The sequence below is a fragment of the Patagioenas fasciata genome, chromosome 29 (genome assembly GCF_037038585.1).
Source record: "Patagioenas fasciata isolate bPatFas1 chromosome 29, bPatFas1.hap1, whole genome shotgun sequence".
NCBI classification, from domain to species: Eukaryota; Metazoa; Chordata; class Aves; order Columbiformes; family Columbidae; genus Patagioenas; species Patagioenas fasciata.
In genome coordinates, this window is record NC_092548.1 from 4,449,285 (window position 1) to 4,463,228 (window position 13,944).

The 13,944-nt window shown below is 54.4% G+C and overlaps 2 protein-coding genes and 1 non-coding gene across 3 annotated transcripts; all 3 read left to right on the forward strand.

The window, feature by feature from the left end:
• The first annotated feature begins 644 nt into the window (after window positions 1–644).
• LOC136113843 (ral guanine nucleotide dissociation stimulator-like 1) lies at window positions 645–11,436 on the forward strand. The gene is made up of 10 exons (XM_071800110.1): window positions 645–685; window positions 7,398–7,424; window positions 8,019–8,085; window positions 8,746–8,961; window positions 9,193–9,296; window positions 9,447–9,531; window positions 9,913–9,999; window positions 10,310–10,342; window positions 10,987–11,108; window positions 11,343–11,436. The coding sequence occupies exons 1-9, from the start codon at window positions 645–647 to the stop codon at window positions 11,092–11,094; spliced, it is 768 nt and encodes a 255-aa protein (XP_071656211.1). The 3' UTR covers window positions 11,095–11,108; window positions 11,343–11,436.
• LOC139825884 (small nucleolar RNA SNORD45) lies at window positions 2,311–2,395 on the forward strand. The gene has a single exon (XR_011736043.1). It is a non-coding gene; the product is annotated as a small nucleolar RNA SNORD45 (small nucleolar RNA).
• A 995-nt stretch (window positions 11,437–12,431) lies between the features above and the next one.
• LOC139825812 (ral guanine nucleotide dissociation stimulator-like 1) lies at window positions 12,432–13,944 on the forward strand. The gene is made up of 2 exons (XM_071800112.1): window positions 12,432–12,629; window positions 13,309–13,944. Exons 1-2 carry the CDS (start codon window positions 12,432–12,434, stop codon window positions 13,489–13,491), a joined length of 381 nt encoding a protein of 126 aa, XP_071656213.1. The 3' UTR covers window positions 13,492–13,944.

A 13,944-nucleotide genomic window follows, 5' to 3' on the forward strand; every position in this document is an offset into this window, starting at 1 on the left:
TCAGCCTTTTACTTCGCACGTTTATATTTGGTACCAAAAGAATTTTGTTTGGGGAGATAATTACAAAATGAGAACCGGTTCCATTATTAAAGTGCCACCGCGCTCCCCGTTCAGATGCATCTGTACACATGAGAGTAAATGAGAGGGGGAAGTGATGTGAATGTGAAATTCTGGGTTAGCTGTGTTGCAGTCAGTGTTGTTCTGCGCACAGACTGATCTGGGTCTGAAATTAGTGTAAGAAACTACAAAAGGGAGGAGCTGAGGGATGTAACTATTGCTCAGCTAATTGAAATTGCATATAAAGTTTATAGTCGCAGGAACTAAATGAAGGGAGAAAGAGATTTTAAATCAGACTCTGCCTTTAGGGTTTCCGATTCATAAAATACAACCTGGGGATAAAGTACTAATTAAAACCTGGAAGAGGAAACTCTGACCCCACAATGGGAAGGACCTTTTCTTGCCTTATTAACTACAGAACCAGCCGTTCGGACTGCAGAGAAAGGGTGGACACACGGCTCTCGAGTTAAAGGACCACGGACGGGAGAAAGAACCTGGGGAGTAACCCAAGGACCAGGGGAATTGAAATTGAAATGGAAATGGACACGGGATTGGTGATGTAACCACTATCAGCACTGTTAATGTGAATGTCCAGTACTAAGAGTGAATCGCCCGCGCACCCAGCGCTGTTTGGCTTGTGCTCTAACGAACACGTGTTCAAGGAATACAGTTAAGGAATTGGATTAAACGTTGTTTATCCATAGAAAAAGCGTAAGCTACGTATTTCAGTTCCTCATTTGCAAAAATGCTGTAACTCTGTGCAGCACGACCCCTCATCTTTATCTCTCTATCTTTCCACCTCTTTCTGGCATTAACAACGCCCAGATCAAACCTCTCAGCACAGACACTGAGAAATGCCCGCGGCCCATGCTCTGTCAGTTCCTTGGAGCTGCTGCTGTTCTGAGATCCCAGGAGGAGAAACTTCTCTTCAGCCGAGTTTAACACGGAACCTGTTCTCAGCAGCCGAGCCTTCTCCTCTGTGCAAGGGCAGCAAACCGCAGGTTTGGAACCCACAGCCCCTCAGTCCCGCTGCAGCCAGCGAGGAGGCGACGAACGAGCGCGGACACCGAGTCCGCCCGCGGGACGCGCCGGTCGCGCTTTGTGCTGCGGGGTCAGCGGTGCGGAGGGCGGGGAGGAGCTCATCTGAGAGCTGAGGCTGACCTGCAGTTCAGGGGGTTTCCCACTGCACTGAGCCACCATGACGGCACGGCTGCCAGAGACTTTGTTATTTTAATAACTGTTCAACTCATTCACATTTCGTATAAAAATTTGGCGGGTCAGGCGAATAATCGGACAGCTCTGTCGGGGTCCTGCCGGCAGCGCCGCTCGGCTCGCCCCTCCCGGTGACGCAATTTCCGGCTACAGGGCTGGGGCGAGCGGAGGCTGCTGAGCGGGTCCGGGGGAGCGAGCGGCGGGTCCGGGGGGGCGAGCGGCGGGTCCGGGGGAGAGAGCGGCGGGTCCGGGGGGGCGAGCGGCGGGTCCGGGGGGGCGAGCGGCGGGTCCGGGGGGGCGAGCGGCGGGTCGGGATGGGGGCGGGAGAGGCGCCCGCGGTCGGGGCGCGCGCACAAGGATCCGTGTGCGAACGGGCCCTTGGAGACCCCGGTCCCGGGAACCCCCGGAGCTGAGCCCACAGCTGCCGGTCTCTTGGTGCTTTGTGCAGGTGACAGCGCAGAGGCCGCCATGGGAAACCCGGGTGTCCCCAGCACGTTCCTGTTGGAGCAGCGCGTGGCCTGTGCAGCTTCGTGTGGGCCAAGGGAGGCGGCTGTGTCCGTGTTGGCTCAGGTCGGTGCAGCTGCGCTTGGATTTAGAGCAGTGACCCTGGCTGGCTGGTTGAGCCTTGGGGGTTGTTTATTGCTGAGAATGGCAGGGGTCTGTTCAGCAGGTCTTGAATTGCTGTGCACTTTACCCTGCAAGAAGGGTTCCTTTTCAGTGTTATTCATTCAGCGTGGCTCTCTCCATTGTACGGATAAGTTTTCCCGCTCTCAAAGGTTTCCTCTCCATTTGGTGGTTGAATTTCTCAGCGTCTCTTCTGCCGTTTGTTTTCCTTCTCCTGCAAAGTGGGGTGGGAAGGAGAAGGCAAAAGGCTCCGCTGCTTCCAGGCGGGGACTTGGTTGCTTGTATAACGTATGTCTGGTTCATCTCGAAGTAGACAGAGAAGAGTGGTGTTAGAAATCAATCAGCTGCCTCCTGTTGGAGGGACAAAGTGTGTTGGATTTGAAGGCGTTGGGCAGGACAGGAAGAGCTGCCTTCCTGGGTCAGTGATGGGCGTTGGCCTGTATTGTCTGAGCTGGAGCTGATGGCTGTCACCACTTGAGCTCTAGAATTACTCTGAGACCCAGGAATCTCCAGTTCCTTGTGGAGCTTTTCCAGGCTGTGGAAGCCCCTTTCTGTCACAGATTGTAACGCAGCCCTTGGAGAAGGGGGCACTGCTTGAGGTTCCTCAGTTTGGGCATTGGGGAGGCGTCGTTCTTGGGCTCACACTGAGCGTGAGGAGACGTTTTCACGTGAGCTGAAGGCAGCTCTGGGTACCCAAAGCTGTTAACCGGTGTTAACAGACGCTGCTGCTGAGATTTGGGGGTGAAAGTGCCACAATGTGATTTCCCAGGGAAAACAGAGAGATTTGTCAGTGCCTGGTTGTTCCATGGCACATTGTAGTTAAGCACAGTGGTAATTTTGCATCGATTTTACACAGGATTACTGGCTCTAACAGACTGGTTGCATCAAATGAATGTTGACTTGCTGCACTGGTGGCCTTGTGAACAGCAGATGGCTTCTGGAGGGGGTGACATCTCCTGTGAGCCCAGGAGTGCTGAGCCCATCATACAGGGAACGACCTCCCCTCCCCGAGCAGGGCAGAGGACCCAGGGGTCCGGGCTGCCTGTCTGTGCTCCTCCCCTGCCCCAACACCAAAATACATTCCTTGGGGACAGATATGGGCCTGGACTAAGATGGTACATAAGATGTTTTTCCAGTAATTGTTATTAAAAACACACTAAACTCATGTGATGTTTATTTCAGTTACGTTCCTACTCGTTCACAGACCAGGCCCAAGGACATTCACACATCCCATGCACTTGGGGGCGGTTATCCGGCCCGAGATACCATTCTCACGAGTCTGGGCTATAACTTTTTACAGTTATGAGAAACGTACTTCAAAGTACTCTGTCCAAGGCCCTTTCTATGTTATTATGTTAGTATTATGTCTTTGACTGTCCAGATGGTCATGTTAGTATTGATCTTCCTTTATCATCCAGGTGGCTGGAACTGCACATCTTGCTTTTCCACATTTACTTTCCAAGAGGCTGTTGAACTGTGGCAAGGTGTTGCTGTCTGTACGGAGAACATGGTTGTAAAAGTACATCATGGAGATGCTCACACAGCCCAGAGTCAGCCACTGAAGAATATCAAAGCAAACACAGGTATGTCCCTGAAGGGCTGCCAGCTCTGCAGGGACAGAAATCGGGTCTTGGGAATCTGAGATCCCTCTTCTGCTCCAGTCAGTGAGCACAGACTGGTGCTGGAAACCACTCAACATCCAGGTCGCCCGGGCAGCAGCCACTGAGACTGGAGTTATAAACCCATTGATTCCCCCACTGTCACACTGCCCCACAGTGCCCAGAGGATGCTGACCAGGGCCCCCAGGATGGGGATGTTTGGGCCAGGGGTGCAGTGAAGGGAACCCCGCGCCCCGCAAAAAGCCAGGGAGAGCTGCAAGGCGGGCGGGGGAGAGGGCAGGGGAGGCCGTGCCCCTGGGGACACAGCTCCATCCCCCAGCTGCTCTGAGCCCCACTCCGGCAGGACTCCCCAGGCTGTCCCGAAGCAGAGCGGCCTCCCGGCTGTCCAGCTGCTCCCCTGGGACCCCCCGGCCTCTGGGCTCCAGCCTGTGCCCAGGGCAGCCACGGAGCCCCAGGCGTGCGGGTGCCCCAGGACCTGCTCCTCCCCGCTGCCCCAGCACTGCCCTTCTCTGTGGGCTCTGCCCGCTGCCAGGGCTGGGGGAGCCCAGGCTTCCAGGCTGCTTTAACTGCCCTGGATCCCCTGATCGGTCACTCTGTGAGGCACTGATCTTGGTGAACGGGCTTCTTGTGCCATGGGCCCCGGGCAAACAGAGCTTATCAGAGCCGCTGTGGGAGCAAACATCCCTCCTCGTGCCAGGGGAGCTCTGTCCTGCAATGAGCTCCGAGCGGCTGCCTGGGAACAAGCGCCCGCTTCATCACGTCCCTCTGGATGGCCACGTCCTGCTCAGGGACAGCGCTGGCCTGGGCCGAGGATGGGGGCATTGAAGGGACACTCGGTGGGGACAAGGGCCTTTGGTGAGCTGTGGCCAAGTCCCAGGAAGGGACAGGGCTAGAGCCAGAGCCTTGTTGGGGACAGGGACACTGGGACCCACCATGTGGGATCAGCTCTACAGGGTGGGACCCAGGTTGTCTGGGAGGGCACAATGACCCCGGACAGGGACAGGTGAGAGCCAGGGCAGGGGATGTTCCCTCTGCTCTGTTCTCAGCTGTGGCTGCAGACTGGACCAGTTGGGGGCTGGCGGTGCAAGGGAAATGGGGTGGGCTGGAGCTGGGCACTGACACCACCCCAGCACTTCCCCCAAGCCCAGCCCTCCTCTCCCAGAGCCCAGGATTCACCAGTGCTCCCCATGGGCAGCGCCACCAGTGACTGAGGATCCCAGTCACCAGCTGTCCACATTGCCCCAGCTGTCCTCCCACCTCCCAGAGTTCCCTAATCCTGGCGTCCCTGGTGCCCCAAGAAGAGCAGTGACTCCCAGCCCCTCATTTATTTAAGGGGCTGGAAAGGGCTCAGAGATAATTGTGCTTAGAGACCCCAGATTTGAGGCTGGTGTCATCTCTAGGGGGGGTTCCATAGGGAAAGACTGGCCTGGGAGTTGAGGGGCACTGGGAGATGGTGGTGCTGGGAGGTGGGGGGCACTGGCAGGTGGGGGGTTCAGGCTTTTGGGGTTGTTGCAGGATGGTTTTGAGTTGGAGCAGTGGGTCATCACCATAGGGTGTCTGGCTGTCAGGGACACACTGCTGTCCCCCCTCACCACTGTGGATGCCTGGGCCCTTCCCCGTGCAGCTGCCCCATGCAGGAAGCGGCACTGATGCCAGGGAAGGCAGCTGGATCAGTGCTCAAGGCGGGAGTGACTCTGTGCCAAGGCTGGGTTGCCAGGGCGGGTGTCTCTGCCAAGCTTTGCCCTGGGGGCTGGAGGCATGGGGAGGGGCAGGGAGTCCTCCTGGGAGGGATAAAGGTGCCCTCACCTTTTCTGGCATCACCCAGGACTCGCTGCACCGCAGAGGAAGATGAAGGTCGCAGTGCTCAGCGTGGCCCTGCTCTTCACCATCCTGCTGTGCACCCCAGAGGATGCGCAGGTGAGGCTCCAGTGAGGGCCCCCACCGGTGTCTTGTCTTGGTGCCCCCACACCCCTCTTCTTTGGGCCTCCCCATTCCATCCTTTAAGACCCCTCAGGTATCTCCTCCTCAGGATCTCCTCTGTGTCCTATAGAGGGTCCCCAAATGCTCTCCCTTTGATGGATGCCAACGCCTTTCTTTCCATCTTTCCACTCCGCCCTTTGCCTTTCACCCTGTCCCCTGCGGTAGTGCCCCCAGATCCCCCTCCTTGAACACCCCCTCCCAAACACTTTCCCGATCCCCGCGTTTTGTTCCTCTGCTGTCCTCTTCCTCCTGCCCCCACCAACAACCTCACTTGAATTCCCCGTGTCCCCTCCCCTTGAATTCTTTACCCCTCACTTGCATCCCATGCAGTCCTGTCCCTCCAGCACCCCCAGCCCGGTCCCTTGGGTTCTGCGAGTTCACAACAGTGCCCTGCCTCTGGGTCCCCCCCAGCCACCGTCCTCCTTGGAGGCCCCAAATTCCCATGTTATCCTTTTCTCCAACCCAAGCCCTGGTCCGCCATGAACAGGTATCCCAGGTGAAACTTGGAGGAATGAGGTTGGGGGGAGCAGAAGGGATTTTCACGCTCAGATGAGGGAGAATCCAGGGGCCTTGGTGGGGCTGGGGACACCTGTGCCCCACCCACAGCCCCATTTGTCTCCAACCCCTTTCTCTTCTTTCATAGGCATTTCCAGGAACATTGCTGGAAGCAAGTGGAGGGTCTCTCCTGCATGTGAGTAGTGGGGCGGACTTGGAGGACATCCAGTCTGGGAACTGGAGGGCACCTTGGTCCTCCCCTCCCTTGCTGGGGCTGGGACATCCCAGTGACCAGTGAGGTCTCATGGTCTCTCTACAGCAGGGACTCAAACTGGGGCGAGTGAAGAGGGCTGCGGTAGGTGTCACAAGTTCTGCTGCCCCACACCCTCCCTCCCACGGCCACGAAACTCCAGGGCATCCCGGTGTGCCCCAGAACATGCCAGTGTGCCCCAGTACACTCCCATGCACCCCCTGCAGCCCCACAGAACATCCCTGCTCCCCAGTGTTTTCCCAGGGATGCCCCATTGCCCAGGGCTCCCATTGCATTCCCTTCCATCCCATCACAACCCACTACAGCCCAGTGCACCCCACGATACCCCAGGACACAGCCCCTTCCCCAGGACCTCCACTGCTTTCTGTGCCCCACCACACAAGCTCACGCACCCCATTTTCCCTGGAGTCACCTTCCCCAAGGACCCCATCGCTTTCCCCTGTCTCCCAGTGCACCCAAGTGTGTCCCTCACCCAACCTTTCTCCCCAGCTCCCTCTGTCTGTCAGGGTGGATGATGTTTTGCAGCAGAAACACCAGGTTCCAGATCTTCCAGATGCTGAAGTGCTAGTGCACCCATCTCCTCCATTGCTGGTGAGCAGCATCAGGGCATCTCCAGCCCCACAAAGGGTCCTGGGTGGGCAGAACGTGGATCTAGAAGCAAACAGAGGAGACTGTCCATGCCCTGTGTCCCAGGCCACGCTGGACAGAGCTGCCCCCATGACTTTTGTTGCACCCAGCGGGGCTCTACGGACCCAGAGGGTCACCGTGCAGGCCAGGCTGGGGCTCTGGGGCCTTACAGACCCCAAGGATCACCCTGAGGGCTGGGCAGGGTTCTGGGAGATGTAGGGGCATCCGGGGCTAATGACACACTGGCCAAGGAGCTCTGGGTGCCACGTGGATCTCAGGAGAACCAAGTCTTGTCCTGGGCTGATTGAGGGCTCCAACTCTTCTCTCCTTCCCTGGGTCTCTGCAGAGAGACGGTGGGGAGAAGCCTCCCCTCATGTCCCAGCTGACACTGGAGGTCTCATTTTGGGCTCTGATTTCAGAACTGAAACTGATGGTGACAGCCGTGTCCTGTCCCCCTCCAGTGACATGAGGAGATGATCATCCCTGGATGACCCCGTCTGATCCCCTGGGAGCCCTGGGCCATTTCCCTCTCATGATCAGTAAATCCCTTCAGCAAAGCTACGCCTGCGTGTGGATGTGTGTCCGTGTCCATGCTCCCACTGCTGTGCCGGTGCCCGGACACCTGGGTCCTCTCTGTCACTCTGCCCGACACGTTGCCCCTCATGTCGTGGCCTCAGCAGAGGAGGTTTTTACCCTCATGATTCTGCAAGTATTGCACTAAAAAGCTGCACCCAGCGCATGTGCCTGATGTGCTGCTCTGAATCACATCAATAGTCAAAACTGCTGTGTTTGCTCCCCTCCCAACTAGAGCAAAGTGAACACCTGCATTTCACTCTCTTTCCCAAAGAGCCGATCGTAGGAAGTTACATTCACATCCTAGGATGGAAAAAAAAAAAGAGAAATAGGAAAAGCAGTCCAGACAATGGAAAACAAAATGGAAAAACATTCTATAAGGAAACAAAAATTTTGCAAGAGGCATCCACCTGTATTTCATATCAGAAATACGCTCAGTGCCGATGTTTGCAACACGAGGTGTACAACGTGGCATTCTCTGCACTGCTTTAAATCTGTTATATAGTATTACTAGATAAGTAAAACAATGATTAACTTGTATGAAACCTTCTTTTCATCAGAGTGCACCCACTTCACCTTGTTTCCTCTGACAAGCTGTTCAACTGGCCATATGGGAGAGATTCTAAGGTAATGTCTTGAGGACTCATGTTGGAAAGTAAATGTGGAAAAGCAAGATGTGCGGTTCCAGCCACCTGGATGATAAAGGAAGATCAATACTAACGTGACCATCTGGACGGTCAAAGACATAATACTAACATAATAATATATAAAGGGCCTTGGACAGATTACTTTGAACTATGTTTCTCATAACTGTAAAAAGTTATAGCCCAGACTCGTGAGAATGGTATCTCGGGCCGGATAACCGCCCCCAAGTGCATGGCATGTGTGAACGTCCTTGGGCCTGGTCTGTGAACGAGTGGAAAAACAAGGGAGACAAACATCACATGAGTTTAGTGTGTTTTTAACAACAATTAGTGGAAAAACACCTTTTGTAAACATCTTAGTCCAGGCCTGTACCTGTTTTTGAACAGGGGTACTGTCTGATGGCTTTCCTCCTCGTCTCAAGATGAATGTGGTAGAAAATATAAAGCAAGGAAACGTCCTTTGGCCCAGCCGAGCGCCCCCTAGGGGAGGGGGGGCCTGTCATCCCCGGGCCTGTCACTGCCTGCTGTCCCCCCTGTGAGCAGCGAGGCCTCTGATTCAGCTGCAGTTTGTACTGTAACCGTGCATTTCTTGCTGTGGGCAGTAGCGCTCCAGGCTGAGTTGGACACCTCTGTTTCCCTCTAGACACTCTTCCAGAACGTTGTGCCCCACCACTGCCTGGGCTGCATCTGGTCCCGAAGGGACAAGAAAGAGAACAAACAGCTGGCACAGAGCATCAGAGCCACCATCTCGCAGTTCAACGCCGTCACCAACTGCGTGCTCAGCACCATCCTGGAGAGCAAAGAATTAAAGACACAGCCAAGAGCGAAGATCTTGGAGAAGTGGATCCGTATCGGACGTGTAAAGCGTTTATTCGCGACTGTTTAACGTTCCTTGTGCGGGTGCCGTGGAGCTGGGAGGGGACAGGGGGGTTGTAGGGGGGAGTGATATTTTTGATGCTCAGTATTTGTAGAGCTGCCCGCTTAGCAGGGAGAATGTGCAGCAAGCAGGACACGGGGCAGACAGAAGAGCACTGACTATTGGTGATGCTGACGTTTAACGCTCCTGTGTTTCTAACCGCTCCTTTCACAGCAATGTAGGATCCTGAACAACTTTTCGTCTCTGAAGGCCATCATTTCCGCCTTGCAGTCCACCTCGGTTTATCGCCTGAAGAAGACCTGGGCCTGCGTTCCAAAGTAAGGCTGTGCAGTGTGTCACTGGATGTGTTTTGGTGCTTTTATCTTTTCTGTGCCCAACTGTTAACAATTCTTGAGAAAAAAATTGTCCCCTGATCTGATTCAGAGTGCTTACAAACAACTTAAATCATTGAATCTTTTCCTGTACAGGGACACAATGCTGATGTTCGAAGAGCTTTGCGAAATCTTCTCCGACTGTGACAACTTTGCGACGAGCAGGGAGCTGCTGCTGAAGGTGGGAATGAGCTTGAGTTGCCAGGTTGTGATCTCACCCAAAGCCGAGCTCAGCCCTGTTCCTGACCAATGAGCTCCCGTATGCGGTGCTTTGGGGAAGACGGGTCTGTAAATCCCGGCTTTTCTGCTGGGGCGAGAGGTGCCGCACAGCGAGATTTGACGCAGAGGAGTTACGCATGAGCACTTTGGCTTATATACCGCTCTGTGCAGACATGAACCGCTGACTGAGATACCAAGGATGATGTCGTGAAAGCACCATTTACAAGAGCGCTGTTTGGTGAAGCAGACTAGTTCTGTTTTGTTTGCTTCCACAGGAGTATTCTAATTAGTATAATTATTACTTCTCAGTCAGTTAATCCACCATTGCTCTGACTGTTTGCAGGGAGTCACACAAGGCATGGTACCTTACCTGGGTACCTTCCTCACTGACCTCGTCATGCTGGACACAGCCCTTCAGGACTATCTCGAGGTAATTTGGGGCAATTTTTGGAATCCTAAATCTCCTCCCTCCCTTGCAGACACTGTGTCTGCTCCTGCATCTTCCACTGGGTGCTAGTGCAGTTCTTAAAAAGAGAGGAATGTATTTAACAAATAGACTCAGGTACACGAGTGCTGTGGCTTATCCTAGAGCTGGAAACGGGTCTTTGTAGAGGCCTTTGGTCAGGGCAGCTCTGGCCTGTCCCTTGGTGTCGCTACTTCATCCTGTTCATCCTGTTTGTGATCAACTCCAGCCGAGCCTGTGCTCTTCTCCTCTGATCCCTTCTCTGTCCTTCCAACAGGGCGGCCTGATCAATTTTGAGAAGCGGCGAAGGGTAAGTGGAACGGTGACTGTTCTGTGATCGTTAGTGCCTGACGCTCTCTGCTAGAGCGTTCTCTTGGCGAGGCCTGTTGTCTTTGCTGGGCGTATCCAACAGCCGCTCACGTTACTCAGAGGGTGAGGAAGGAACAGTCCCCGGCACGCTGTGAACCTCTGCCGGGCTGTGCGGGGCGGCGCGGGAAGAGAAATTCCTTTTAGATGCGGGCAGCAGGGGAAGAGGAGCCGCAGGGCACTCGCTGCCGCGGGAGTGACGTCTGGGGCACGTTCCCCCCGTTTGGTGTTCACGGGAACACGTTACACGAGCGTGTTCTGTGTGCTGGGAGCGCATCAGACCTGCTGGCGTGAGACCTTTGCTGGCCACAAGATGCAGTCTGTGACCATCTTCCTTGTGCTGCAGTAAATAGTTGTGGGTCAAAGGTGCAGAGAGCGAAGCGGGTACCTGGGACCGAGAAATCAAGGCTGAGCGTTGCCTTCCAGCCTGAGCCTTGTTGGTCAGAGATCAGTAGGAGCGAAGGTGCCGGGGTTTCCTCTGTCCGAGGGCAGTTTGTCCTGGATCTGTTGCTGCGCATGTTTAGTGTATTAACGAGACTGGCTTTATTTTTCTAATTAGAATTCCTATTTTATTATTTGTTTTCTTAGGAGTTTGAAGTAATGGCACAAATTAAGCTGTTGCAGTCCTCATGTAACAGCTATTGCATGACAGGAGATGAGAAATTCGTGCAGTGGTTTAGGAGGCAGCGGCATTGAAGTGATGAGGAGAGGTAGGGTCTCAGCCCAGCTGGCGAAGCAGCTTTTCTTCCCCCGCAGGCAGGTTCAGGTTCTCTCAGCCTTGAGCTCTGCGCTGCCAGGAGCTGCTCCCGGAGAGTGGAAATACACACGCACAGAGCTGCGCTCCTCCTCGTGGGGATGAACCCTCTGGGACGTGGGAGTGACCCAGGGCTTCTCAAATATGGCCACTTTGAGATATTTAACTAACGGTATTGCCTGTTCTGCAGTTTCCGTCTGTCACGTGAAATCGAAGGAGCAGCTCCTGACCAGAGCACCGCAGCGGGCAGAGCTCAGAAGAGCGTGGTGAAGAGATTCAGCCTGTGAGTACAACGGGGAGGGGGTTTGGTGTGTGAATATGAACTGGAATAAATCAAACACCAGCTGACAAACCTGGCTGGGGATCCAGAGCACTGCAGTGCTGCGAGGAGACACCGCCAGCTAGAAATACGTATTGCTGTTGTCTCTTTCTATTGGTGTAAGTAGCCAGGAGGGTTATCGACTAAAGACTTCAGAAATAACTCCAAGGTGTCAGACAAAGGAACAGTTTTAGTGCTGGATTATAAATTCAATTCAAATTTGCAGCAGCAAAACAGAGCAAATAAGGATAGAGTCTAATTTGCTATACACACACAAACAATAGGCCACTCGAGATAGGAAAACACAACAGCAGGTCAGATTGTTGAAGTGACAGCTGTCCTCATCCCAGCTCTGTTGTGCTTTCTTTTCTCCCCTAGGCCGTTCCTGGGCTTGGGGGTGACCGCCCACAGCACCCCCGTCAACGCGCAGCCCAAACCTGCTCCAGGTGGGAGCTCTGGGGACAGCACCGTCACCATCGTCCCTCCCACCGACACTGCTGAGGAGCCTCAGCACAAGGTAGGGCCCGGGCCCTGTGTTCAGCACAAACAGCCTGTGCGAGGCTGCTGACGCTGCCGGCGGCCCCAGGCGCTTGCCCAAGCCTGTGGATCTTGACTGGAGCGTTGCTGGCAGTGGAATGGAGGGACCTGAGCTCTGGGAAAGGCGATTTTGGGGGGAGGGCTCATGTACATCAGCCCAGCCTAATTCTGGGGCAGGCAGAGCAGCTGAGCAAGTGAGAAGCAGGTGAGGTCAGAGCTCACCAGCCCTGTGGTTTGACCTGCCAGGAACTGCCCAGACCAAGCCTGGGCTGGGCTGGGTTCCGTTCCCAGGGAGCTTTGTCCTGCAGACTCTGCTCTCTTGACCTAAGCTGCCTTAACTGGGTTGCCGAAGCCCTTGTTAAGGCTGTTGTGCTGAAGAGTGTCATCTTTAGCTTTTGGATCTTTGAAATTCAATGGTAATGAATGTGTTTGATCTCGTCTCCCCCCTTGCTGCCATCTGATGACAAGTGCTCCAAGAAGTGCCCCGGCCCCGTGACTCCCGTTCCATCAAAAGAAGTGCCGCCAGTCCTGCCAGTCTACAGCCAGCAGAGCGGAGAGAGCTGCGTCATCCGCACCAGCGTAGAAGAGGACAGAAGCGGCAACATCTACAGGAGCATCCTGGTGAGCGGTGGGAACAGCAAAGCGCTGTTACTGTGGGTGGTGTTTTCACCCCAGGTGACTTGAATGGTGCTTTTAGTTTCGGAAACACCTATTCCCCGATCAGACCTCCTTGACAGGGAACGTGACCGATGTTACAAATCAAAACATGCGGAGCAGGGGATGAATGAGAGGTTTGCAAAGAGCATCTCTCAAGGTTTCTGGCCTTGAAATTGAAGCTTGTATTTGATCAACAATGCCAAGGGAAGCACTCTGAGCCAGTGCCGGCTTTGCTGCCCCTGCTCTTCTGCCAGCGCCGGCTGTTGTGTGTCCAGCTCAGCACTGGGGTGTGTGAGCTGTGACACAAGGTGCCCCTTCCCCAGCAAACCCAGCTCCAAGGCCCAGAATCTTTGCAGGACATCGCAGAAAGTGTTTAGCAGGGGAGACTGTGGATTAATGGATGTCTGCAAACAGCAGCTGGGGCAGCTTTTGCTGCGGATTCGATGGCTGCTGAGAACAAGGTCTCACCTCTCCGAGCGGTTGCTCAGGAGAGCAGAGGCTGTGATTTCCTGCTGCATTTCTAGAGCAGTGTCTGTTGTCTTGAACTAACTCCACCCCCAGGTGTCGCAAAGAGCGTGTTTTAGCGTCTGGCAGAATCTGCGACTTGGTTACCAAGCGACTCCTTGCAACTCCCTCTTTGCAGCTGAGTAACCAAGAGAAGGCTCCTGCTGTCACCCAGCGAGCCATGGAGAAGCACAACCTGCAGTCTGGCTCGGCCGAGGATTACGAGCTGGTCCAGATCATCTCCGAGGACAAAGGTGGGGAAGCAGAACTCTGCTGCTGCTGCTGCTTGAAGAGCTCTGCTGCATTTTGCCGGCCAGAGTAACATGCGGAGCGACGTCAGAAACGCCATCGCCACGTTGTCCCAGCTGCCGGTGAGAATAAACCCCCAGCGCTGAGTGGGGCGCCCATGAACGCTCGCTCTGCTCCCTCTCTTGCGGAGCTGGCGATCCCACCCAAGGCGAACGTGTTCTACGCCACGAGCACCCAGGGCAACTTCGACTGCATCCTGAGAAGAAAAGCTGCAGCACAGGAGGAGCCCGCACTTCATGGGTTGTAATGGCTGAGCTCTGGATAGGATTTACTGTTTATATTATAAGTATGTAAACTTTTTTCCCCCCAGTTTTAGTCTGGAGTTCATGTATTTTAATATGTGACCTGTATATAATGTTTGAGCTTTGTATCATATTTAATATTTCTATAACGAGTATATTAACTTTTTTCCAGTTTTTCTCTGCAGTTAATGTATTTTAATACTCGATGTGTTTATCATATTTAA

What these genes read in the sequence shown, in the direction of transcription:
- LOC136113843 (XM_071800110.1), top strand. Translation starts at nt 645, where the DNA reads ATGTCCAGTACTAAGAGTGAATCGCCCGCGCACCCAGCGCT. An exon ending in TCGCCCGCGCACCCAGCGCT is followed by an intron (nt 686 to 7,397) that starts GTTTGGCTTGTG and finishes ATCCCCTGGGAG; the next exon opens with CCCTGGGCCATTTCCCTCTC. An exon ending in CCATTTCCCTCTCATGATCA is followed by an intron (nt 7,425 to 8,018) that starts GTAAATCCCTTC and finishes TCTTTTCATCAG; the next exon opens with AGTGCACCCACTTCACCTTG.
- LOC139825812 (XM_071800112.1), top strand. Translation starts at nt 12,432, where the DNA reads ATGTGTTTGATCTCGTCTCCCCCCTTGCTGCCATCTGATGACAAGTGC. An exon ending in ACATCTACAGGAGCATCCTG is followed by an intron (nt 12,630 to 13,308) that starts GTGAGCGGTGGG and finishes CCCTCTTTGCAG; the next exon opens with CTGAGTAACCAAGAGAAGGC.